This window comes from Haliaeetus albicilla, chromosome 8 (assembly GCF_947461875.1).
Source record: "Haliaeetus albicilla chromosome 8, bHalAlb1.1, whole genome shotgun sequence".
Classification (NCBI taxonomy): domain Eukaryota; kingdom Metazoa; phylum Chordata; class Aves; order Accipitriformes; family Accipitridae; genus Haliaeetus; species Haliaeetus albicilla.
In genome coordinates, this window is record NC_091490.1 from 31813804 (window position 1) to 31840379 (window position 26576).

Here is a 26576-nt window from a genome sequence, read left to right on the forward strand (position 1 = left end):
AGGTATAAAACACATTTGCCATCTTTCAGCAGGCATGTTTAATCTTGGTATTGTAGTTAATTAAATATTGTCATGTTTATGCCTAGTTAAGGCCCAGGAATGGTGGTAGCCAGTGTCGGGGGTGGTGTTTCAGGGATAGGGTTGAGAGGAAGTGCTGCGTTACCTCCCCAGGAAATCAAATGAGCGGTGGAAATCATAGGCTTGTACAAAAGGACGGTAGCACAGGCACCAAGTAGCACTGAAGCATTAACAGGTTATTCAGCATATCTCTGAACTACCCCAAAACAATTGCTCTTGCTGGGACCTTTTTGAAGGAAAAGTGTGGCCAAGGCAGCCAACGGCATTCTGGCCTGTATCAGAAATAGTGTGGCCAGCAGGAGCAGGGAAGAGATCGTCCCCCTGTACTTGGCACTGGTGAGGCTGCACCTCGAATACTGTGTTCAGTTTTGGGCCCCTCACTACAACATTGAGGTGCTGGAGCATGTCCAGAGGGCAACGAAGCTGGTGAAGGGTCTAGAGCACAAGTCTTATGAGGAGTGGCTGAGGGAGCTGGGGCTGTTTAGCCTGGAGAAAAGGAGGCTGAGGGGAGACCTTATCGCTCTCTACAACTACCTGAAGGGGGGTTGTAGTGAGGTGGGGGGGTCAGTCTCTTTTCCCAAGTAACAAGTGATGGGATGGGAGGAACAGCCTCAGGTTGTGCCAGCGGAGGTTTAGATTGGAGAGGAGTTAAAAATTGTTCACTGAAAGGATTATCAAGCATTGGAACAGGCTGCCCAGGGAAGTGGTTGAGTCACCATCCCTGGAGGTATTTAAAAGATGTGTAGATGTGGCACTTAGGGACATGGTTTAGTGGTGGACTTGGCAGTTTTAGGTTTATGGTTGGCCTTAAGGATCTTTTCCAACCTAAACAATTCTATGATTCTATAGCTTGTGGAGGTAGATTTGCAGCAGGTGTGTTTGCTCTGAGATTTAATCTAACATGTTTGCAGTTCTTTCTTTTCTTAAAACAAAAGAGACTGGAAATTTGTAACACAGAACAAGATGTCCAAGGAAGAAAAGGGCATGGCACAACTTCTCCTTTATTCATAACTTCCCTTCAACCATCAATAAGTGAAACAATAAAGCTCACAATAACATTGATCTTGCTGGTCCCTCAATCCTGTGGAATCATCTCTGTGTAACTAACAGCTTCCAGATGGGCAAGTGGCTCCTCCCTCTCAAGTTACAGCTGGGCACCTGAAAAGCACAGAATGAGAAAGCAAATAGTGGAAACAAAGCTGTGTATGTGTCTGGGAGTGTTTAAGTAAGTGACTTCTGTCTGGTAAGTTCCTAACCCTAAAAAGTAACAAACAGATTTGCCTTAAAGCCTGTTAACTAACTCTGTTATTGATTGGATTTTTTTTTTTTCCGTCTCAGAAAACAGATCATAATAGAAATTTTATTTTTCTTCCTGTCTCACAGTAGAGTTAAATTCCCTCAAGGACATAATTTTCAGTGTGATTGTCATCTTTAAAAGAAATTGAGGTAACTACCTGTACTTACTATATAGCTTATTCTCATTTGTCCTTCCCTTGTGTCTTTGTCATGAAAGTTATGTTGTTTTACTCCCTAAACTGCTTTTATTTTTCAAGTCAGGCTTCCAAGAAACAAATGTGTTTTGTTTGAAGCCCGTCACTTGTATAAAGAGCAAAATAATTTTAAGCCATCCTTGTTTTGCAGGACTATCATCTCATTTTTTGCAATGGAAATTGAACAAAAAGCAAGGTTAGGGGAAAATTGGTGGAGCTTTCACTAGGCATCATTAATAATGTCAAAGTATAGATAACCAAAATTCCACTGCAGAGCAATTTTACCCTGTTGCTAAAACTGTACTTTGAGTGAAATGAGTTATTCTTGGTCCATTCCTTGCATCCCAGTCATGCAGCACAGAAACCTGAGAGTCTACAGTTCAGCCCCTGTGGAGTTGTCAACCCGAGGGCTCTGCTGATGTCTCTATCTCACTTAGAAAATGGCAAAATTTTCACAGTGAACACTGGTAATTTCCAGTGGGCTCCAATCTTAATGCCTTTCAATGATTTTGTTTCTTTTTTCTTTTATATGCATTGGAATTATAGTGACTTATTTAATGTTTGGCAATGAGTTCAGTCTATTTATGAATAAACACTGCCTTTTTATGCAAGAAAAATTTAACTCTTGGCAAAATCCATTTCCTCTGAGGAAATGAGATGTCTCCTAGTCAGTTGGCTCTGGCTGAAGTAAGAGGTCTTACAGTAACTGCACCCGTTTCCTTGACTTTTTTTGAAAAACTGAAGGATGTGGGGAAGCCAGCAGGGCAATAAACAGGAGACCTGGCTGCATCTGTGCATGCTGCTCCCCACTTTGCTGGGCATGCTGCCTTCTGTGTTTTCCACCAGCACTAAAGGCAACTGCCTTACAAATGGGAAAGAATTTTTTTCAATGATAAAACTCGCAGCAATCTCAAAGGCAATGGGAACCTTTATTTTGATTATTTTCAATGTATTGACATTGTCCTTTTATGCAAACTTAACTGTAAAACACTCTTGAGATACTGCATAGAAAATACACATAGGAAAAAAACATATATACACTTTCATAAAAATAGAATACATCTTGGTAAAATTACTTGTGTACAGTGTATTGACATTATTGAACCAAACTTACATCGTCATTAGAGAAAAATGTTCCATTTGCAAAAAAAAACCCCAAAACATTTTAACTGAGTTGTGAGTACTGAAATGGATATCATTTTAACTGAGTTGTGAGTACTGAAATGGATATCATTTTAACTGAGTTGTGAGTACTGAAATGGATATCATTTTAACTGAGTTGTGAGTACTGAAATGGATATGGTTTTGAGCTAAATAAATGGCTATACCAGAATGTCAGAGTAAAAAAAAAAAAAAAGTTATAAAATACCTGCAGTATAAAGCAGATGTAGCCCTGTTTTTAATTCCAAAAAATAGTGACATCTCTAAACTTGCAGGGAAATCAAATGTACCAATTCCAAATTCTACTGTAGATTCTTTAGCTGAAAACAAACTTTAATATCATTTGTTTCAGTATTTGCAACCATCAGGTACAGTGGTTTTGAGCACACAACATAGTGTATTACAGCCCTAATTCTATCAGGTATTTGATAAGGAAAAAAAAAAATCTAACAGATATAAAATTGTAAAACACTTAGCAACCTTTAAAATACATAGACCACTTGAAAGTATGGTTGGATTTTTTCTTCTGGTTAGGCTTTTCTTTAGTTGCTTGCAACAGAGACTGCTCGTTGCTTACTGCTTTGACCACGTACTTCAGCTCATACTTGGATTTTTCTGCTCATTTTCAGGACAAACTGTGGAAAATGACTACTCCAGTGTAATAAATAAATCAAGTGGTAACAGGTCCTCAAAGCCATAGATTTTCATCTTGGAATAATGGGACTGAATGGGCAGCCTCAGGGAAGGAGGAAAAAAGAAAAGAGCATAGCACCATTTCAAGTGACATGGTTCACAACTGTTTGGCAGGCAGTAGAGTCAGTCTGGAAGTGGTAATACCCACTGGCATTTATGAATGTGGTTAAAATACTGCGATTACTGGTCAAGTAGTTTGGGTGTTTAATAGGGATAGGCTGACACAGCTATATAAACAATGAAAGTTGTCCGATACTCAATATTTCCATCGATGCTGTAGGATAAGGCTCTGACTCCCATGCGGTAAGTCTTTGGCTCTCGCAGCGGTTGGGTGGTGAACACGACTCCTTTCAAGTTCTCATCTCTCAGAGCAAATGGGATTGCTGGGTCCTCATCTGCCATTAAGAAAGTTGTCCTTGGGTGCATGACTTGATCGTGAGTATAGGCAACCAGCCGGATTAAATCCTGACCGGCAGCTATGCCAAAGGGGAGGGAAAGGAGTTTGTATTCCAAGGCATAGGTACTCAGATCACACTCCAAGTCGTTGGCTGGGCAGTTTTTGAGACAGAACCTAGGAATAAGCAGAGCACTTTAGGCCAGGGAGAAGGCACAATATTGTAAGTACTGCAGTAGGTCTTAAAGGAGAAATTCTTCCTCTGTTGCAGTATGCAGATTAAAACTTCTCTATAAAGATAATATGCTCATACACTCTTTATCCACTGTTCCTTTAAAGTTGCAGCCCAGTTTAATTTCCCATTTTCCCCTCAACAGGATCATCTCAAAGTACCAAGAGGTAATGTAAAGATATCGGATACATTATATGTCATTGTAGTCAATAGTATATGGTTTAGTGACCTTGCTCTTAGAGTTGAAAAGGTTGATTTAAAAGGTAGCAGGCAGCTCCATTTGAGGTTTCTGCATGTTAGATCATAAAATAAAGAATTTGGAATGAAGAAGGGCAGAGTAAATTTTACTTCTATTTATCAAAAGTGAAAACAGGCAATCGTTGCTGGCTCTGCTTGTCAGTGCTAACAGAGATCAAAGAACATTATCCATTTCAACTTAAGTATCATTCCAATTCAGTTTGATCACAAAAGATGGTTTCTGACTATGTAGCAAGCTATTTCCTTGAGTATATTAAAAGAAATTAATATGTGTTTTCCAGAACAGGGAAATAGAGTAACTTAAAAATAACAAAACTACTCACTGTAGCATTATTTTCATGACTAAAAGACTATTTTAAATGCTTTGAAATTGATGGTAAGTTGACCCTTCAGAGAAGTAAGTCAGAAACCTTAGATGCAAAGGCATGCTTGTAAGTGACAAATGAATGACACCAAATTGACAGAAGGAATCACAGCGTGTTGCCCACTGGGGTTCATATCATAAAGGAACATTTTGGTGCTGTTTACTCTTAGGTCAAAAGGAAAGTGCTGCATGGATACTGAGCACCAGCCAAGCTTGCCAGCGGCCACTGCTGTCTGGTTCTGCTGCATGGGAAACATGGAAAACTGCTGCTCAGGAAACCAACAATCATCTCGAGTGTTACTGCTTTACCTTTTGCTAGTATGAGCTTCACTGGTGTCAGTCAAACTTAGATACTAAGTTTCTTCTGACAAATACAGGTTAAGGATTCAAGCTTGGGGTGGGTGAAAAGGGGCTGAAAATAAAACGTACCCAGAAACACGCTCTCGCTGATAGTTTGGTGGACAAGGTGTGTCTATGCACTGGTAGCTTCCTCTCATATTGAAACACATCTGATTTGATCCACAATTAATGTTCTGTTCAAGGCACTCATCAATATCTGAATGTAGAAAAACATGCAAATAATCAGCTGCTGGTACTTAGATGAATCTAACAGTTAAAAACTAGCTGGGCCAGTAAAGGCTGGGCAGACTGCAGAATGTACCTTTGCACACAGGGAAATCTTTCAGCATCTTGTCTTGCTGTTTGAGACACTGGAGCCACTAGTTCCAATAACATGCATTTATTATTGTTGGCACTTTATTACTGTGCAGGATGGTGTATTGTTCAAAAGCTGCCCTACAGCCATGATCCAACATAAACTGCAGTTGTCTTGTCAATAGAGGCTAATTAGGTAAATTTTCTTTTTTTGTGGATTAGAAAAATCTGACAGTACCTTTTTTTGACAGAGATGGGTTAAGGATTATATTGGGTTTGACCCTAGAGCTGCTGTTTACTTGCCTGGAGTTAAATCTGTAATGTAAGGTCACATGAGGAAACTTCAGAGAATAAGAAGTTGCAATTGTCTAATTTGCTGGTGTTTTATGAAGCATTAAAACATGAAATATAAAAACTTCTGAAACTGGAAATTTTGAATGCTGAATCTCATACAGCAACTTCAAAGAGGTAGCTTATACATGTACTGAATATGATTTGTATCTTATTTATTTACAAATGTATTTGTGAGCACTCCAAGAGATCTCCATACCTTGACAGGCTTTGCCATTGGGCATAAGGTGATAACCAGATGGACAAGTACACTGGTAACTTCCCAGGGTGTTTCTGCATTCATGCTGACAGGTATCTCTGGTTTCACATTCATCAATGTCTGTGGAAAGAAACATGAACACGTACACATCAGGATTATTTGACCCTGGTACTCAACTGAGGTATTTTTTGTCATATTTATATACAAGCATATGGACAGAGTTGGCGGAAGTTGTCTGGATCTTGTTTTCTGATGGGGTTGAATGTGTAAGACTAGCACGTCCTTTCACACCTTACCGTTACACCTCTTCAATAATTAAAGTCAGCTTTGAGGGGATCCTCACCTCTTTTGATAGCAGCCATAATAAGTATTCTAGCTGAAAAGACTAGTCCTGATACAGAGTTCTGGGAAGAAAGGGGGAGGTGCAATCTGTATACATCGACAAGGTTATACAAATACAGTCTTGCCCCCAAAACCAAACAGAGCTGCCTGATGAGGTTTCAGGCAATATGCTTAGGAAACGCCCAGATTAGTTATCTCAGCAGAGGAAGCCTTGACAATGGGGGAGTTGTTCTTACAGTTAATCCCTCCTCAGGCAAAGCTGTTTCCCCTCCAAACTGATCTTCCCAGTGCTATGGGGATGAATTAAACTCAGTATCAGAGAAGACTATCAGTGAATGTTCATAACTCTTTTTTTTAATCTCCCTCTCAAATATAGAAGTACCAGACCACTTTATGTAAAATTTTCAAAGCAGACTAGTGTGATTTAGACACAGCTCATACATAATTATAATTTCTTTTGAAACATCTGCATAATTCAGGACAGCAGTAGAGACCCTACTCAAGTTAGTCTCATACAAGAGTTAAGACTTGCATGATTAAAACAGTGGAAGGAAGGTCTTTGCTTCCCCTCTCTTTGTCTGATTTACAGGAGTTGCATTAGATAAAAATGCAACCACAGAAGAGAAACAGATGTGACTGACTAGAAATTTATGGAATGTTAGCATCAAATCCTGATGGTTGTCTATTGAAATAACTTTCTTTAAAAAAAGCATCATTTGGGTGTGTTTTTCGTATTAAACAGTAATTTTTAAATTTAGGTGGTTATTCCAATGAAATGGAAGTATGAGAATATTAACTAATTCAAACTGGAAGCTGCGGTGAAGATCACAGATTTTAGCTTAACCCTTTCATCAGCAGTAGCTATTTTCCTAGGTCTTTCAATTAAATTGCTATACCCACAACAAACTGCATGTATACAACTACTGAAATGTCTTTATAATGTAAATACAAGGGTTGATGTCTGCCTGTCTATAATTTTTATTAATAAAAGTATATTCATATTTTCCAACATTATATATTGCTATATAATTCTAGCAATAATTCTGGTTACTAGAATCCAGCTGTAAGATCACTGTCTTTATCCTGAAAGGATATTGTGCCTCCTCTGAAGTGTCATTGGCACATATGCTAGGTTGAGGCACATAGCTAACGCACCACAAACTGCGATGGTCAGTGCATTGGGACAAGCTCTAGTAAGGCCTACGCTGTGGTACCTAGTCCTGAACTCAGCAGCATTATCGCAAAATAACTGAATAGTTTTTTTAAGATACTCAAAATGTGAGTTAAGTTGGCAAAATCTGGCTTAAGATAAGCATATTTCAAAAGATGGAACTCATTTTTATTATCACCATCTGTCCTTTTTGTAGAGCATCAGGTCTGGTGATTCCCTCCCAGAAGACAAGGCGAGCCCAGGCTCAAGAGCCCCATGGTGGTCCCTCTCCAGCCCATATCTGTTCGGCTGTCTGGGGCAGGGAGGGGAGCATACTTCAGGGAGGCTGGGAGGGAGTGCCCAGTTTCTGGCTCTAGACCAGCAGTTACTGAGGGTCTAGATCCACGGACCACTACTGCCGCATGAGAAAAACCTGACATTTCTAGCTCTTGAGCAATAGTTTGTTAGGGTTTTGGTTGGTTTTTTAACTTCTTATTTCTTCACATTTAGTACAAATTGGTCAATGAACAGTACAGGCTGCTGTTCCTTTGACTTTCACAAGGAGCTGAATTAAATTTTCGATACCTGCGAAAATAGCAGCATGTCATTGAAAAACCTCAGAAAAGCTCACGGAGTAAGGAGGAAGTGAACGAAATGCTTGATGGTTAAAGGTGCCAAATACCTTTGTTTCCTGTTGGTATAAGAGTCTGCTTTGAGCCTTTGCACCTCTTAAAAGAAAAAAAAAAAAGGGGGGAGGGTGGGCAGGGCTTGCCATTTACTGTAACTACCCTGCTCTCCTCATCATGGAAAAAGAAGTGGTAGTGCTATCTTTGTCACAGCTTACAACAAACTCCCTATTAGTTTACTTGTAATCAGGCTTTCCAGGCTCAGTGAATTACATTACAACCCGCTATATATCATAACTACAGACAATTTAAAAGCTTCTGCTTATATTGCCCGTACAGCCATGACTAACAGTCCTGTAGCAGTGCTGGCATTGGCCCTAGTGTGCTCAATTCTAAAATCCTTATTCAAAACCTTTTTGAACCAGATTATTACTACCATCAGTGGGAGTCTGACATAAGCAACATCCCCAGGACTAGACTGGATCTACTGGTGTTTTTTAGTGTGAGAAAATTCACAAAAGTGAGCTACCATAATCGGAAGAAAGAGAATAGCAGAGGGAAATAATGTGCAAACACACAATAAGCAGCACAATTAAAACGAGGTTACAAGGAGGAGGTTTGAAAACATTTTTGCTACAACGTGCTCAGGAGACAAGAACATGCAGAACTCTCTGAATATTTATCAGGGTAATAAGAAAAAAAACACAGCACCACAAACCATCAGCCCCTGGTATATATGAAACAGTAACCTAAGAATAAGGACCAAAACAAGAGAATTGCATAGATATGACTGACATTTACCTACACATCTGTCATTTCTTGCCTCATAGCCTTCAGGACAAGTTTCTCTAATGTTCCTTCTAGTCCTGGAGAAAGGTATTCTGCTGTTTCTATACTCTGAGAAGGAGCTGTAGAGATTTGAGGAGTGCCTGTAATATTGTTGAGGTTGATAGTTGTCTCTCACAGGGGAAAATTGAGCATAGTTATAGCTATTGTAATAGGCACCATAATTTGGCAATCTCTCCAATCCAGCGCAAGATTTCCCATCACCTAATAAATGTTGTCCAGGTGGACAGATACACTTGAAGCTGCCAGGGGTGTTGGTGCATTGAAATGCACAGGGTTTAGGCACTTGTTCACATTCATTAATGTCTGCTCATGTGACATGATCCAGAGCAACAAACCATGTGGAAAGGAGAAAAAACAAACAAACAACAACGCATAACTATATGTGTATATATATATACATATATACTTATCTCAGTCTGTAGAACAAACTGAAGACATAGAAGTGAGATCTTGAAGGCAGTAAAATACAGCAAACACGATACCAAGTAGGCTGGTTATTCTGTCCTGTGCAGTAATACACCTTTACTCTTTCTGTAAGGCTGCTTGTGACTTAAGACTGTGCTCACATAGGACAAGAACTCTGTGCAAAGTCTTGCCTCAAGTGTTACTGAAGATAAGATGTGGATACAAAACTGGGATCCAAGCCTGTTCCCCTGCTTTTGCAAAAGCAGGGCAGTGTGATAGCCTGAAAGCTGCTGGCTGCGGTTCCTGCTGGTTACCAGAAAAGATGCAGTGTGAGAAATAAGTGGCCCTTAGGACCCCTGCTGTTCATCGTTGCAGCCTAAGCTGCTCACTACTACTTCAGTAATTATTTTTTTGTCTCTAAGTGCTCCACAGATGGATGGGGGAAGCTGTTAGGCCCTTCTTTAAAGGAGGATACTTAACACAGAGCATTCTTAAGAAGTACAGCGTTAGAAATTCATTCAAACTGGCACCGAGGGAAGCTCGGAAGCTCCAATACAGTTATTGTACTCTGTGTGAGGTGAAAAATTGGGTCTCAAGGACGGACAGTGTCACAGGGGAAGGAGGTCAGGTATGTTCTAACCTTTCATGTTGTTACTGGTCATTCCAGCTGTGAAAGGTTAGAGACTTAACAGTAAATATTAATTCACTTTTATACAATTAAAAAACAGAATTACTTTTTTTCTAAGGATTTTTTTTTTTAAGTTGCCTCCCTTTAAATTGTAATCCAAAGTAATTTGACCAACCCTAGCAGTAAATATCCATCCTTAAATCAGAGTGATGAGCATACAAAGCATGGTAAAGGGTTTAAGGATGTAACATGATGAGTGTCCTTCATGCAAAATAGAGTAAATATGAGTGCTCTTGGATACTGTAGGACCAGGCCTTCTCCCACAGTTTCTCTAGTGCTACCAGAAAGAAATTTTCTAAAATTTTCACCAAGTTACTTCAGGCCCAGCTGAAAATTTGACGTATATGGTATTCCTTTTCAAACCTACATTCATTCTTTACTAGAAAAACACAAAAAATTGCTAATTCCGAAACAGGAATGTGCAACTCTGCAATGATCAGAAATAAATAACCTGATATTAACATACATAACAACATATCTATAATTGACATATATTGTAAACCTTTTTTTACTAGAATTTAAAGATTATCTTAGTGGTGGCTCAATAAAGGTTTAATTATTTCATATTAGTGGAAAGTGTGTATTCTTTAAATTATTACTGTAAAAATGCCATTAAGCTAGCGTTATTACAGTCTCACTTTGGTTCCCTCTGAACATAGTATTTTGAGCATAGTTTGTAACCCTCCAAGACACAAATGCATGCTAATGGTATTTAAAAAGTAACACTGTTCAGAAATGTAGTAGAATATTAGATTGCATTTTTATTAAGTCTTTAATACTTTATATGTTTTAAAGAATTTTGGGGAGTATTAATAATTAAATGTTTTGAGAGCTGGAAATCCAGGGATAATTACTGCAGAGTATTGCAGTATTTTCCAATTGTTATTTCACAAACACGTAACTGAAACTTTATATATTAGTTGAAATATTATTAGGGTAATATAACTTCGTTTTTAGTATGGCAACAACTAATATGAATTTTAAGTTTATATTCCTTCATTGTGTGCTTAAGATGAAAAACATGTTACTCATACACATGTAAAAGAATACTGAAACTCACACTCAACTATTTTCTAACTGCAGAATTTAACATTCTTTACCTGCAGAAAACAGTGCACATACATAGCTATTGTCTAACATCTAACATTTTGTTCCCCTGTACTCGGCACTGGTGAGGCCGCACCTCAAGTCCTGTGTTCAGTTTTGGGCCCCTCACTACAGGAAAGACATTGAGTTGCTGGAGCGTGTCCAGAGAAGGGCAACCAAGTTGGTGAGGGGCCTGGAGCACAAGTCCTGTGAGGAGCAGCTGAGGGAGCTGGGGCTGTTTAGTCTAGAAAAGAGGAGGCTGAGGGGAGACCTTATCGCTCTCTACAACTACCTGAAGGGGGTTGTAGTGAGGTGGGTGCTGGTTTCTTCTGTCAGGTGGCTGGAGATAGGACGAGAGGAAATGGCCTCAAGTTGCAGCAGGGGAGGTTTAGTTTGGATATTAGGAAAAATTTCTTTACTGAAAGGGTTGTCAGGCATTGGAATGGGCTGCCCAGGGAAGTGGTTGAGTCACCATCCCTGGAGATATTAAAAAAGCGCGTAGACAAGGTACTTCAGGACATGGTTTAGTGGGCATGGTTGACGGTTGGACTCGATGATCTTAAAAGTCTTTTCCATCCTAAATGATTCTATGATTCTATTCTATGATCTTTACAACAACCAATGCCCTTGGAACAAATTGTGGATAAACAATATAAGACTACCATAGAAATAATGAAAGAAAACACGTGAAGATTCGAGCAATTTCTTTCATAGGATCCTCCTCTGCAATACAAGTAAAATTGAAGGCAGCAAGTCACTTGCATTTATACCATAGCCATCCCTGGGGAAAGTGATCGCTGACCAACTGGTAAGCCTAGGTCTCCACTGGACAGTATCCCTTTGATTACGCACTATGAGTATTAAATATTTACAAGAACAAGGTGAATTGACTTTGAAACTAAAATAGCTAAATTCTCGTGCATTCTTTTAACTTGAAAAATAATATTTCATTTTGAATTCTAGATAGCCTTGCATGTATTATATGCAAAAATGCTTTATAACAGCTTTTGATAAAGCCCTTCCTTCTATGATACGGCATGTTGAGATCCAACACAGTAATACTGTAATTTAGTTAAATGGGCATGCATGTATCTATGGGTGTTGTGATGACAAATGAACACCTTATCCCCATCTGACAGACAGGATTGCAGCACAAAGGACTTTACACAGGGTAAGAGTAGCACAGGTAGGAACAAAGTTCAATTCTTCTGTTTCAGTCTGGGGCCCTACTTTTCAACTCTTCCCCGTGCTCACTGGAAACATTAACAGTAAAAACTGGATTTTATTAACACATGTGAACTAATATCTTTGATGCATCTATATTTTAAATATATTTTTAAGCAGATAAAAATTCAAAGGTGCATAAAGGTCATACTTTAATTTAAGAGGGAGCTTTCAGTGCTCCTTGGTCAGAAGACAGCTTTAGGGCAGCTGCTAGTGTTTTGTGAAAATCTGTAGTCCTATACTTTATCAAGCTTATTAATGTCAGAAATTTAAATGGTTTTAATATATGTTAAGGAGTCTGGGATTGATTTTATTTCAGTAGAGAGGCAGCTGGTGGAAGTAATGTCTTGGTCTACAGCCAAACAGTTTCTTACTGCAATTTAATCTCTTTAAAAAAAAAATAAAAAAAAAAAATCCTGGCTTTTGGTACTCCAAAACCTTAGGTTGTTTAAAAAGAAAAAAAATAAAATCCTGTTCTTCAAAGCAGCTGTTTATCACTTATGAAAGCTAATCTTTAAGAAGTCATCACAGAGGAATGCTTCTTGGATAATGATACATGAGACCAACTGAAACCAACTTCACTTAGTGTCATATACCAATATTCATAAATCATTATTATCAGGGTGGATCAGCTATTATATTTTAAATATTCTACATAAATACAGAAAAGGTGAATCTAAATGATCCTAGTGCCATCCTGAGGTCTGTTAAATACCAGGGGAAGTGTTTTATGCACTTGCACTGACACCATACATTAAACTCTCTTGCTATCCATGTTAGAGCTACGAGAGCATCCTTCAAATGCTACGTATGTGTGTGTGGGAGAAAGCTCTGCGTGTTTTTATGCTAAAACGTTCTACGTAGATAGCACAGGGGAGTAACTACATGATCAGCATTCCTGTGACTGACAGGAATGCTCTTTCCCTGCTGTGATCCACCCAAACCAGAATGGGGAGTGTTGAGTGATAAATGCATATCAGCTTCCTCCACTTTACCCATATGGGGAACACCCTTTGCAATTCTAATGGGTGGGTAAGCATGTTTGCTTGCAGAAGCAAGTTCTGGGTGTTATCCTGCCTCTTGCAACACACTTCTTTGGGTGTTCTCCTTTAGGGGAGTCCATCACCCCCTGCTTGACTCCTTTCAGGTGTGAATCAATGCAGTCCAGAGTATAGCCAGGCATATTTCACTGTCCAATCAACTAACAAATCTGACCTGATTTTTATAAATGAAGCCTCTTGCAGAGCGGTAGCTCACCACATCCATCCACCAGTACTCTGAGACCCTTGCACGCTTTGTTTTCAAAGTATGGACCTATAACAATCTCTGTTTGGAATTATTTAGTTTTGACTATCTGTTTTGAATGGGACGCTTTGTTTTAGATGGGTAATTTTGAACTTCAGTGCAAATTTGTGTATAGAGCATAGTCGTCAAATGGGATAGCATTGTTGGATATGTTGCAGCAGAAAGGTCAGACAAAGCAGCAGAAAATATGTGATACTAATGTGATTGGACAACTTACCCACACAAGGTCTTCCAACTCCCTGGGACCGATACCCTCTTGGACACACACAACGGTAACTTCCTCGTGTGTTCTCACAAATCTGGTTATAACGACACTGGTGGGTTCCATCCCAGCATTCATCAATGTCTGCAAGCAACAAGGCAAGGGGAAGTAGTCAGATTTTTCCTGAAACTTCTTACAGCTATAAACTTCTTAATGTAGAAGGAATGCAGTTAAGCCACAAGTGACTTTGGCCCTCTAGATAGATTTAGCCTCTCAACATATTCTTTTCTTACCTGGTACCATGATTAGGCATTACTGTATAACAGTTTGTGTTAGGAATCACAATCTTTCACAATATGAAAGCAGATTTTGAGCAGATACACAGATAAATTTTTCAACTGTATTGCATTTACACACACTTTTCCTGTTAATTTTCAAAACTTGTCATTGAGGTTTTCAATGTGATCAGCTACTCTCCAAAGAGACATAATCCATCTTCCTGTCATATCCCACTAGAAAAAAAGTTTTGGTAGTATGTATAACATCGGTTATGTTTAAAAGCATCCCTGATAACTGCAAGGACCTGTGACTGTGATGATAACTGCAAGGACCTGTGACTGTGATGATAACTGCAAGGACCTGTGACTGTGATTCACAGCTCCTGAGACAAACTCTTAAGAAAGCATTCACACATGGGGCAAAACATTTCAGTCAATGAACAGTTCATAGAATTCAAGGTGACAATGCAGAAAAGATGCTGCGGGAAACCTTACTGTTCTTTCTTAAGAGCAATGGAATATTAGAAGTGGCAAGAATACAGCTATTCTTTTAATACCAATTACAAAAAAATTAAATGCCTATGTTCCCATAAATGAAAAAAAAAGTTGGTGCCTTAATATGTGCCAGTCTTCACAACTGGAGATGGACTGTCTCTAAGATTATTGTTTTAAAAAGAAAAAATTCATCATTGTCCCTGTGTTTACCATCATCATACAGTACATTAACACTTCTACTCACCAATACAAGTTCCATTTTCTGTTTTGGTCATTCCACTGGGACACAGATCAATGCACTTATAGCCACCACGGGTGTTTTTGCAAAGTTGATCAGGCCTGCATACATTCTGCCTGCACTCATTTACATCTTATTAAAAAAAAAAAAAAAGAAAAAAAGGCAAGAATGGAAATGAACTCTCTTCCTTATGCTCAATTCCTAACGAGCAGAATAATCTAGCTTTAATTATACTGTGTACATGCATTTGAATGTACTTCATGCACATTTGTCAGTCACCCCAATTCCCACTTCCTCTGGCTTTTAGTACTGCTTTACAAACAAATTCAGAAATGCATACTAAGTATATAATCCATAGTAGGATTTTCATTCATAAAGATTTCCAGTAACAAATACAGCAACAAATAAATGTTGAACTATGTCCACTGGAAAGAGGGAATGAACATTCAAAAATTCATTCATACCCATGCATTTTCTGCCCTTTAGCTGGTATCCTGGATCACAACCACAGTGGAAACTTCCTATAGTATTGAAGCAACGCTGGTGACAGGAGTTGGACTCTTGACACTCATTAACATCTGTTGAACAATACAAATCCTTGATATCATAGCTGTGAATTGCCTTGTCATCATTTACCTGAACAGTGTTTTGCTTGAGTCAACATTCGGGACTCTGCTTTGAGCTCTAGTTATTACAATATTGAGGTATGTTCAGAAGCGGTTACTTCTCTCATTTCTTTGTAACAGAAAATGCACATGGGACACAAAAGCAAGAATGTTAGGTTATTCCCTGATAAATTTTAAAATTTATTTCTAAAGATGGAAAAAGCAAAAGGTTTAAAAAACAAACAAACAAAAAAACAACCACACAAAAAACTCAACCCCCAAAAAAACCCCACAACCTTAAAAATGAAAATTTATAGATACCTTATTGGGAAATGCATCTTTTAAAAAGTTATTTTCAATTGTGTGAAAGACAGTATTTTCAGTTTCTGAAAGCTAACACCAAAAACCAGAGAACTCTCCATACCTTGGCAGCTAAATCCATCAGCTGTCCTCCTAAAGCCATTCCCACATCTAACCATGCAGCGGTATGAGCCAATGATGTTTTCACAGTCCTGGCCAGCGTGGCAGGTATGTCCACCCAACGCACACTCATCAATATCTACAATTAAAAAGAAGCTGTAAACCTCACTATCTCAAAGTGAAACAAAGATTAAGCAGCGTCTTGAGCATGATCAACTATGAAATACTTGATTGCAAATATATTCAGATATGAAATAACTAGAATACCACCAATAAATTATACTCTTATAATAAGAAAATGGCCCAGCCCAAACAGAACAGTTCCCTAGCAATTTAAGTGCAGTGGGGCTTTTGTATCCAACCCATCCACAGCAATCCTTATCTTACCCTGACACATTCTACCATCTGCAGAGATAGTGAGGCCTTTTGGACAGGAGCAGTAGTAAGATCCCATGGCGTTATGACAGGTATGGGAACAAGGATTTCGCACAGCACATTCATCTTCATCTGGAACAAGGGAACATTTGAAAAACCAGTGAGACTTCACAAGAATTTACAAGAAACTATACCAAACAAATCATTCATAAGAGGTATAAGTCTGGTAGACCCACGGGGCAAAACTAGAACTAGCAATGGAGCAGCTTCACAGAAACGGTTCAGCGGTGCATTCTCCATGCTTATTTTTACGGTTACCAAACCTGCAATAACACGGCTTGCTGAAATCTTGCATTAGCTCTGCAAGACTGGGTCACTACCGCGGTAATGAATGTTTAAGACAATCTTTTCAAGAGAATCTCTTTACAACAGAAAAGATGGGTTTCAGTGTTAGACTTAAGATTTCCTGGAGACGTGCACAGATTACTACATGTGCCATATTAAAGTTTTAGAACTCATACTGTTTTACAGATGATACTGCAAGTGGTTGTTATGGGTTTGTGTGGCATGGGTTTTTTTGGTAGCAGGGAGGGGCCGCAGGGGTGGCTCCTGTGAGAAGCTGCTGGAAGCTTCCCCGGCTCCCAGGCGGACCCGCCTCTGGCCCAGGCCGACCCCGTCAGTGACAGCGGTAGCGCCTCTGGGAGAGCAGATTTGAGAAGGGGAGCCTGCAGTGAGGAGGGGGACTGGAATGCGAGAGGAACCCCTCTGCAGATACCGAGGTCCGTGAGGAAGGAGGTGCGCCTGAGGAGGTGGATGCCCCCCCCGCAGCCCGTGGGGAGACGGCAGGCTGTGTCCCCCCGGCCCATGGAGGGGAGCGGGGGAGCGGAGGCCCCCCAAGGTGGCCGTGACTCCATGGGAGAGCCCGCGCTGGAGCAGGCTGTGACTGAAGATCGGCCCGCGGAAAGGACCCACGCCGGGACTCACACTGGAGAAGTTTGTGAAGGACTGTCTCCTGTGGGAGGGACCCTGCGGCGGAGCAGGGGCCGAGTGAGGAGTCCTCCTCCCCCTGAGGAGGAAGGAGCGGCACAGACAAGGTGTGGGGAGCTGACCCCGACCCCCATCCCCTGTTCCCCTGCGAGGAGGGAGAGAGAACCGGGAGTGGGGTTGAGGCGGGAAGGAGGGAGGAGTGGGGGAAGGTGTTCTCAGGTTTGGTTTTGCTTCCCAATATCCTTGTTTTGTTTTGACTTGTAGTAAATTAAATTGGTTTGGTTTCTTCCCCAAGTTGCGCCTGGCTTTTGCCAGTGACCATAAGTGGTGAGTGATCCCTCCCAGTCCTTATCTCGACCACGAGCCCGCCTTTATATTTTCTCCTCATCCCACCGTGGCTGGGGTGGGGGGGCAGGGAGCGAGAGAGCGGCTGCATGGTGCTTTGTTACCGGCTGGGCTGAAACACGACAGTGGAAAATTGTTTTAGCGACCTTATTTTCAGTTTTCCTGCTTTTAAACCTTTCGGATAGTGTAATGTTTGTTTCTTGTAGAATTTCTTTAATTTGTAAGCTTTCAAGGGGTAATGAAATAACTCCACAAAATTTTATCAGATGATTGTTCCCTAAAACAAACGTGACTCAGTCGACAGCTAAAACGCTTATAGCCTTCTCTTGACCTCCATCCCCCAAGCAGGAACTTGTGCGCAGTTGTCTAGGTTGCCAACATTCATCCTTCCCTCCACACAGACCATGCGAGTGCTTCACTACTTTGCAGGCTCAGCAGATCCTGTGGCTCAGTGTCCCCCCGTTGTACCTGAGGTACTGATGAAAAGCTGTCTGGGCACTACTTCTATTCTAGATGAGTACAGAAGTGAAGTCTTCACCTGGCTTTGGATCCATACCCTTTCATCAAAGGTTACTTACACTTTTTGAAGTATGCACTTCATGCTTGGAAACTCTAGATAATGGAAACTCTAGATAATGGAAACTCTAGATAATGGAAACTCTAGATAATGGTGATGTGGTTGAGTACTGCATCCAGCTCTGGGGCCCCCAGCACAGGACAGACATGGGCCTCTTAGACCAGCTCCAGAGGAGGCCACGGAAATGGTCAGAGGGCTGGAACACCTCTGCTATGGACAAAGGCTGAGAGAGTTGGGGTTGTTTAGCCTGGGGAAAGGAAGGATCCGGGGAGACCTTACTGCAGCCTTTCAGTATATAAAGAGGGCTTATAAGAAAGATGGAGAGAATTTTTGCCGGGCCCTGTAGGCGACCTGGTAAAGGGCCAGGACAAGGGGTAACAGTTTTAAACTAAAAGAGGGTAGATTTAGATTGGAAATAAATACTAAATTTTTTATGATGAGGGTGGCGAGACACTGGAACAGGTTGTCCAGAGAAGCTGTGAATGCCCCCTCCCTGGAAGTGTTCAAGCTCAGGTTGGACAGGGCTTTCAGCAACCTGATCTAGTGAAAGATGTCCCTGCCTGTGGCAGTGGGGTGGAACTGGATGATCTTTAAAGGTCCCTTCCAACTCAAACCATTCTATGAATCTATGATTACACACTACCGTTTTCACATCATTACCTGAACAGTAAGGGCCAGTGGAGTCCAAACCAAACCCAGCAGGGCACTGATTGCTACGATCTCCTGTATGGTAAAGGAAGCACATGTTACTTGTGGGTGAAAATATGGCAATTTTATTACTTTTAAAAAACCTTTTAACATTAAGACTTGCAGCCCAGCTATTTATAAAATATTTATTATACTTGGACACTAAAATAGAAACTTTTTAAAATCTAGACTTCAGTGGTTTTTCTACTTGGGCAGCAAAAGTCAGTAGTACATGGTTTTTGCTGTTTTCAGAAACATTAAACTGGTGGGGGGTTTCCCTCAGAGTGACTGCAAGTTGCATCCCAGCCTAATACATCCTGCAACGTTCCTCCATAAAGTTTTCCTTATTAAAAGAACAAAGACCATTCAGTTTCACTTCACGTAAAAGGAGGGAAATAAACCCAAACCAAACAAATCACCATGTCATAGATTGTGATAAGTCACTGTAGAAGAACACAAGTGTGTACTATGAACTGTAATGGAAAACTCCAGTAGAGACTGCTCAAAGACCACATATATTTTGCTGCTTGAAAATTGATTCAATGAATATGAAATTTTTAAAAAAGCAGTATATTAATTGTGGGAGGAAATAAATGCAAGTTCAGTAAAGGCCTGGCCAGATTTATGCATAGGCATAACTTGATCTGGAGACTTAGGCCTGGCCAGATTTATGCACAGGCATAACTTGATCTGGAGACTTCCTTTTATCAGACCTCTTTTTAAAACAGAAAAAATAATCTTATTTGGTTTCCAAATTGCACAATCAGTTCATAGCCTGGCAAGTAGGAAGATAATTATTTTACTTCATTTAGAATGTTGTTATTGAAAAGAAAGACTGAGATGGGCAATCCCACTGTTTCATTTACTTTCAAACCTCAGTTCTTTCTCTACTATGTAAAAAAAGCCAACCAATTATGACTTCTCAAAGGAAAACCCACTTACACAAATATAAGCCCTACTCCTTAAGATCACTTAGGTGAAAGGCAGCAGCTAGTAATGCTAAGGCACAGTACAACAGATGATGTTGCTACTAGCTTGCCACCTCTGTGTTAGGAGTCAGGAAATTTACAGACCGTACATAAGCATATGTCTACACAGGGCTGCATAACTATGCACCGTTCATATCTGGCCTTAAAAAATGTATCCATAAAGTACCAGTTAAGTTTTCAAGCTGCAGCTCAGCATCATATTTTCTGTATATGCCAAATAATTCCAGAGAAGTTCAATCTGAGGAATGCCTTAGGACATCTTACCCATTTAGTGCTGAATTTTGAATGTTCTTCTACTTCATTACTACCTTACTTATGTTTATGTGGTTTTTGCTGTGAGAAGAAGATTCACAATCCTTTTTTCTCAACAGCTATGCAAAAAACAAACCCAAACATAAAACCCCACCAATGCTTGACCACACACAAAAGCGACAGTAATTTCATTTTAGAGAATGAAAGGTACATGCAAAGAAATGGAGAAATGTTTTAGGCTGGCTACCTGAAGCTACTGGTGATGCTAATAGCAGCATCAGCAAATGCAGACGTACATCATCGATGAGAACTACAGGTGAAGAGTAAGTGCAAACTGCAACAGCTTTTACGTATTAGTCTATGGGTATGTTAACAAGACACGTAGGTCCCAGGATCTACAATAAAATTACCCAAGTTTCACAGAATTTCCTCTTTCAAGGCCATAACTGGCTTTTGAGAATACAGGTAATGAATTTTAGGAAGATAGGATATCATGTTTCCATTGTTTTATTTTTGTGAAAGATTAATACAGTACCTTTTGCTATAGAAGCGTGGATTTTAAAAGCCATAGTTTCTTCCAGTGGGTTGTACTCTGTTGTAATAGAGGAAGCATGGAGTGTTTCCACCAAGAAAGGCATCTTTCCTTTAGTGTAATCATAGGTGATAGTGTGGTTCCATGTATAGGGAACACTAACTCCATCTATAGTGAAGAGACGAGTAGAATGGGCATACAGTTGCCCAGGACCAGTTTGAATATAGTCTTCTGTATAATCCTGAAACAGCAAAATTCAGGCATCAGCCACTGAGTACAGCCAACACCACTGCGGTTTTTGTATTTTAAAGTGGTATGAGATGTATTCCAAGAAACATTTTTTTTTCTTAACAGCTGAACATAACATATTTCACACAACACATGCCTTTTTTACTCTTATTTTAACTGTTGAATCTTAACAGCATCTGGTACATTTCTTCAAATAAGAAACAGGCTGTGGTACTGAGGAACCTGATGACAGGGGCCTCAGCAGAGCATTTCCAAAAATCTGAAAATGATCTTATTGTTCTGTAACAATCTTTTGAGGTCTAAATATTTTTTGTGTTTCTAAGTCAGATGCTGACAACATGTGCTAAATAAACAATCAGTAGAGAAAAATTCTGCCACTGAAGAAAGGTATAAATATTGAACATGATAAATATTGCAGTGTATTGAAATATCAAGAACTTCATGTATATTTATTGTACTGTGGGATTAATATATTAAAACAATTTCACTGGTTACCTACCACTAACTAATTACCACCTTTATAGAAACAATGGTAAAGAATATTCTTTCTTGTACAGTAAAACAAATTATCAAGCACCTGGTTTTAAACCAAAACTTTAATACCACATATTGTATTAAGCAAAATGTTTGTCATGTGATATACTAAACCAAAAAGCTAGAAAAACAGTTCCTTTGAACTCCATCTTTCTATCAGGAGTACAACGTCAGTGATAGAAGCTATCTTACTAGGAGCAGTAGAGAGTATCTCCAAGAACCAACAGGCAGAGCAATTCAGTAGCGAGATTATAACCTTTTGCCATACAATCATGCAAACTGCCCTCTCTAATCATTCCTGAAAAAGGTCATAGAGAAGTGTCATTCTTTGAAAAAGCAAATTCTGCAAAACATTTCAGATGAATTGCATAATAGGACTGTTTACCATAATAGATATCTCCACAAGAGAAAGTTTTGATGCTATAGCAGAGAAAGGAGCACATCATTAACAGCATCATGACAGTGTGCACGATAACACCACACCCTGTGTTGCAATCCAATTCAGAATCTGTTAATCCCCTGTCTTTGCAACTTCATCAGCCACAGGAATGTTTCTCTGCCAGACTACATGTAATTGTAGCTGCAAATGAATCAACAGTAATATTGAGAAATTTTTGCAAGGTGCCATGGTATAAGAGAGCTGGTGTCATCCTCAGGGAAGGCAAAATGTCAGGCAGGTTTAAGATGCACCTTTATAGCTCTATTGAAAGCAACACCTGACATGCCTGCCTGTGATAACTAGCCCCAAAGACACTTCTCAACACTTCCTTCTAACATCGAAAAACCTTGGGTGACCCGTACTATCTTCCCAATGACAAGTTCTTGTTTTTAAAGGCAATGTGAACATCTGTCAGTTAAACCAGGCATAGAATAAGTCACATACTATAAAACAGTTTTCAGGCCTTAGTGTCTACTGCTTGAATATAGATGAGAGATGAAGCATGTATCAATGAGAGAAGGGGGTGGTATCTCGAGCAGCTTTACCTTCACATCAACATCAGCTACTGACTGGAGCTGCAGCACGTGGCCACTCACAACAACATCCAGCAGCAAGGCTCCATCCGAATCCAAGCCCCGGGCAATATGAGTCATTCGCAGAACCTCACCTATGAATTTTAACAGCACATTGATTTATAAAACATCTTAACCAGAGACTCATGTTAGCCACACAGTATCTGAACTGGGATCCCTTGAGCAGTTATTTTATACTCATTTTTATAAGGTGTACCCTGCCTATAATAAACTTCACATTTTTCAAATCACAGCTCTAAAAGCTGTATTTAAGCCTCAGAAAGCCATAGCCATTCAGAAATATTGGTGTAAGCACAAGACTCAAAATTCAGCAACAGTTATTGTGCTATTTTTTAAGAACTACAGTATCTGTCAAGCTTATTGGAAACAGAAAGAGATGGTATATCACAGGTAACGAACCAGTGGCAAACTCCACTTGAGTTTCTCTCTTGAAGACTGCATCAGTGAGCGTAAAACCATTCATTGCTTCTCCAATTTCTTTTGCAGTTGTCCAATAAACTGGGCTGAGTATAGAAACAAGCTTTCTCATCGCTGGACCTGAAAGAAATGCAACATAACATTGGAGAGCTTTTTTCCTAACATCACGTGACCCACATCTGTAGGAGTTAAATATGAAGACCTAACAGTAGTGTAACCCTTAAGATCTAAACCAGCAAAAATAGATATTGCTATATTCAGAGGAACCATTTTACAAATATCAATGTACTAGAAGTAAATATTGAAGATTCCCTTTTCCTCTCTCTGTCTATGGAAAGTTTAGATTAGTTTCTTCAGTGACACTTAATGACATGAAGTGCTGAAAACTGGCATTGCACAGAATTCAGCCTGGGTCAAGGAAAAAGGTGATAAAAAGTAATAAAAAGCCTACCAAGGCTCCGAGGGACATTTGTAATCTTTGCTTGTATTACTCTAGTTTCAGAATCAGGACTGTCTGTTATTGTGGTATTCAGGAAAGCAATTCCAAATTCAATATCATTAATGTTTCCAATGATGCTGCCTTTGGCACGTGAAGGCCCACCTGTGCAGGAGAGGGAAGGGAGAAAGGAAAAAAAAAAAAGGCCCATGTGAAAACTCTTATGGTCTGATATTTTGGGGGAGAGAAAATTTAGAAATATTGTCCAGCATTTTAAGAAGTAAGGATACTTCTGCATATATTACTACTTTATTTGCAAAAGTAAAGCTCACAACCTGCAAATAACAGGATGCTGTACATATGTGGTCTGAGATACATGCACAGTAACATGGGAATCGCCTTAGGCACTCACCCCTGTCTGAAAAGCAACAATTGTTTAACAGCATACTCTAGTGCTATGTAGCAGGTTAACAAAAAATGTATCCAGCTGAAGTTGCGGGAGAGATTTAAGCCAAAAAAATTAAATTACTTGGTCAACTGGCCAAGACATGGGAGAGTACTGGTCAAATCAGGAGTGCCACAGGCTTTCACTATGTTGTCATTGCGTGCAGGCTGTAAATTAACTCACCAGGACATGCTTGGGTGTTACACCTGGATATTTGGGAGGAGTCTCCAGGACAAGGACGTCCATGATTTAACGGGGCTGGACTGCTGCACAGGCGTATTCGGGTCTGCTCTCCTCCTCCACAAGAGGAAGAGCACTGGCTCCATGTTTGCCACTGCCCCCAGTTTCCATCCACTGAAGATACAAAGAATGAAGAAAGCGACTTTTCATTTTAAAGGTGTCAGGCTGCACCGGTGATGCTTTAGTGTCATTCCTTTTTGATGGAACCAACGTGTTAAAGAAAAGAAATAGCTCAAAGGATGACAAAAACACCTTAATGGGCAGGCATGAACACTTCTCCCCTCAGAAACACACCACCTTCAAAATTTTGTTTGTCTATCAGCTGTACCGGAAACAAGGAGTCTCCTCCAGGGGATGTTTCCAGTATAACGGCTGGGGATTTAACAAGAGCTACATAAAATTCTTCCCTAAGTCATGTTGAAGAGGTACCACTTCATGGCTGACGAGGGAAGCTTTGTACGGTATAAACTACATGTGTCACTCCACACAATCATGCAAGTCCTCCCTAAGGGTGGCACACAGAGGTCCAGTGTGCAGGTAATTTGCTCAGCTGGTGTTTGGGATTTCTGCCAGCCACACCCCCCAGGAGGTTCTGCAGAGATGCCCCCTGCCAGTCTCTGCATCTGTTACCTGAAAGCATCAGGCTCCACAGAAACCGATTTCAAAACTGAAAAAACATTGTCACATGTATGCAGACCCATCACAAACCAGTTGATAAAGAACAGCTGTCAATGTTCAGAATCTCCTGTCATACTTTTTGGTAGCCTATCACTAGAGACAACCTGTCTGTCTAGAGCTTTGAGTGCTTTTACTCCTACAGAGAAAATATCTGAGGTTGCATGGGTATAAAACTGATGGAAGAGTACAAGAAACCAAACAAAACATAAATCTTGCAAATAAGGAACACATGTTCTATCTAGCCAAACACTCTACAAGAGGTCAATCAGAGTTGGCTTGAACTACACGTGTGGGAGTCTGCACAGCCTCGGTAACAACAGGTGATACAATAGGACCATGACTGGACATTGAACAGAGTAATCCGAAATGCCTGATCTGATACAATACTTGCCCAAAACTAGCAATGGTAAGAGGAAAGTATCAATTAAAACTTTGCTTAAGACAACCATTAGCCAAAATAACAGTAACAAGGGAACTGAAAAGAATTATAAAAGCAGCATGAAATTTTGTGATTGGGCAGGATAAACCCAAGCAAGAGGAGGGTAAACACGGAACAGTCAGACCGAACTTGACACTGTAACCTCCATTGAGACCTGATGGAGAATTGTCCTCGCATGCCACGAGCAGCTGGCATCCAGCTTGCAGGGGCTGATGCTATGGGGTACAGCAAGCAGGGGCCCACACCTGGGGTGTGCGGATGTGGCCTCATCAGGGGCTTTGTTACCAGCAGGTAGGTCAGCATGCATGTGGCACAGGTGCACATAAAGTTGTGCATCTCCCACAGGAGGAGGGTGTGTAAAGGGGTGTGCATAGAGGAGGGATTTAATGATTTATTTTTTTATTATATTAGAATTAATAATACTATAATAATAATAATCATCCTCCTCCTCCCTTTCTGGGATGAGTTATAGAAGGGTGTTGAGAAATTTGTAGGTGTTTAGTAAGTCTCTAGCATTGTGGTTTATCTTCCATATCACTGATACTGATCCTGAATGTGTAAGTTCATTGATTGCCCCTTAGTTATGTATTGTCAATAAATCAATTAACTGCTTTGATTATCATTTTACAGCATTAGAGCTGAGCATTTTTCCCTGCTCCTGGAATACATTATGAGAGTTCACTGAGAGCCTCATAAACTGTATTTACTGTAAAAACTAAGTAGAATTATTAGGTGTAGGAGAGATTTTCATATGCTATTTCCTCTTTTGAATTAGTCCACCTCATTTGGGGAAAATCTAACATGTAAAGGGGGAAATCCTTGTAAGGTGACAGTCATTTAAAGAAAAAGTGAGAGTGGATCATTAGATTGTATGAAATTTTAAGTAATTACAGGAATGTCCTACATTCCTTTCATATTATGAAAATCTCACATACGTTATGTATACCCTGAAGTCTTCCAGGGAAAGCTGCATTTAATTTCTCTGTTAGTCTGAGCACTCACCAGGGCACAGTTCAGTGCTGCATCTCTGGATCTGCATGTCAGCCCCTGCACATGCCCTTCCACCGCTGGCAGGACGAGGATTGTCACAGGTCCGGTATCGCCTCATCTGGCCTCCGTTGCACGTTCGGCTACAAGTTCCCCAACTACTCCATGGGCCCCAGTTGCCATGAACTGTAAAAATAAGTCAGATTTTATGTCTTCCTCTTAATAACAGATACTTAAAACCAGACAGTCAAGCTAGGAAAGTACTTCTATTGGAGAGTAACTTTTAAATTTCTTTTCCCAAAATAAAAATAAACCCCCAGACAATTAAAGATCTAAGGAAGTTATCTTGTCCAGCATTCTGTGATTTCTCAGAGCGTATTAACCAACTCCAGAACACTGTCAGTCGTAGGAAAAGTATGCAACACATATTATTAACCAAATGAGTCACTACACTTTACTGTGAGATATGAGAGGATCACTTTGTGGTACTTTCTGACAGGACAGTTTTAACACTGCTGCCACCACAGGAGGGGACATAATTGAAATGTATTGGGTTTGTGTGCCAAGGTTTTGGTAGTGGGGAGGTTA

General features: G+C 40.1%; 1 protein-coding gene across 1 annotated transcript in view; it reads right to left on the bottom strand.

Annotated features, from left to right (window-relative positions):
• Positions 1 to 2478: 2478 nt before the first annotated feature.
• The window catches only part of HMCN1 (hemicentin 1), a 210070-nt gene continuing 185972 nt past the window's right edge, over positions 2479 to 26576 (bottom strand). Inside the window, exons 92-107 of the mRNA XM_069789569.1 lie at positions 26004 to 26174; positions 23828 to 23998; positions 23215 to 23364; positions 22746 to 22883; positions 22299 to 22420; positions 20535 to 20772; positions 18732 to 18794; positions 16175 to 16294; positions 15792 to 15926; positions 15227 to 15340; positions 14769 to 14894; positions 13767 to 13895; positions 8794 to 9144; positions 5875 to 5994; positions 5100 to 5226; positions 2479 to 3993 (exon numbers count right to left, since the gene is read on the bottom strand). Of these exons, the coding sequence (XP_069645670.1) occupies positions 3627 to 3993; positions 5100 to 5226; positions 5875 to 5994; positions 8794 to 9144; positions 13767 to 13895; positions 14769 to 14894; positions 15227 to 15340; positions 15792 to 15926; positions 16175 to 16294; positions 18732 to 18794; positions 20535 to 20772; positions 22299 to 22420; positions 22746 to 22883; positions 23215 to 23364; positions 23828 to 23998; positions 26004 to 26174 (2642 nt within the window). The 3' untranslated portion in view covers positions 2479 to 3626. The remainder of the gene's footprint in view (positions 3994 to 5099; positions 5227 to 5874; positions 5995 to 8793; positions 9145 to 13766; positions 13896 to 14768; positions 14895 to 15226; positions 15341 to 15791; positions 15927 to 16174; positions 16295 to 18731; positions 18795 to 20534; positions 20773 to 22298; positions 22421 to 22745; positions 22884 to 23214; positions 23365 to 23827; positions 23999 to 26003; positions 26175 to 26576) is intronic.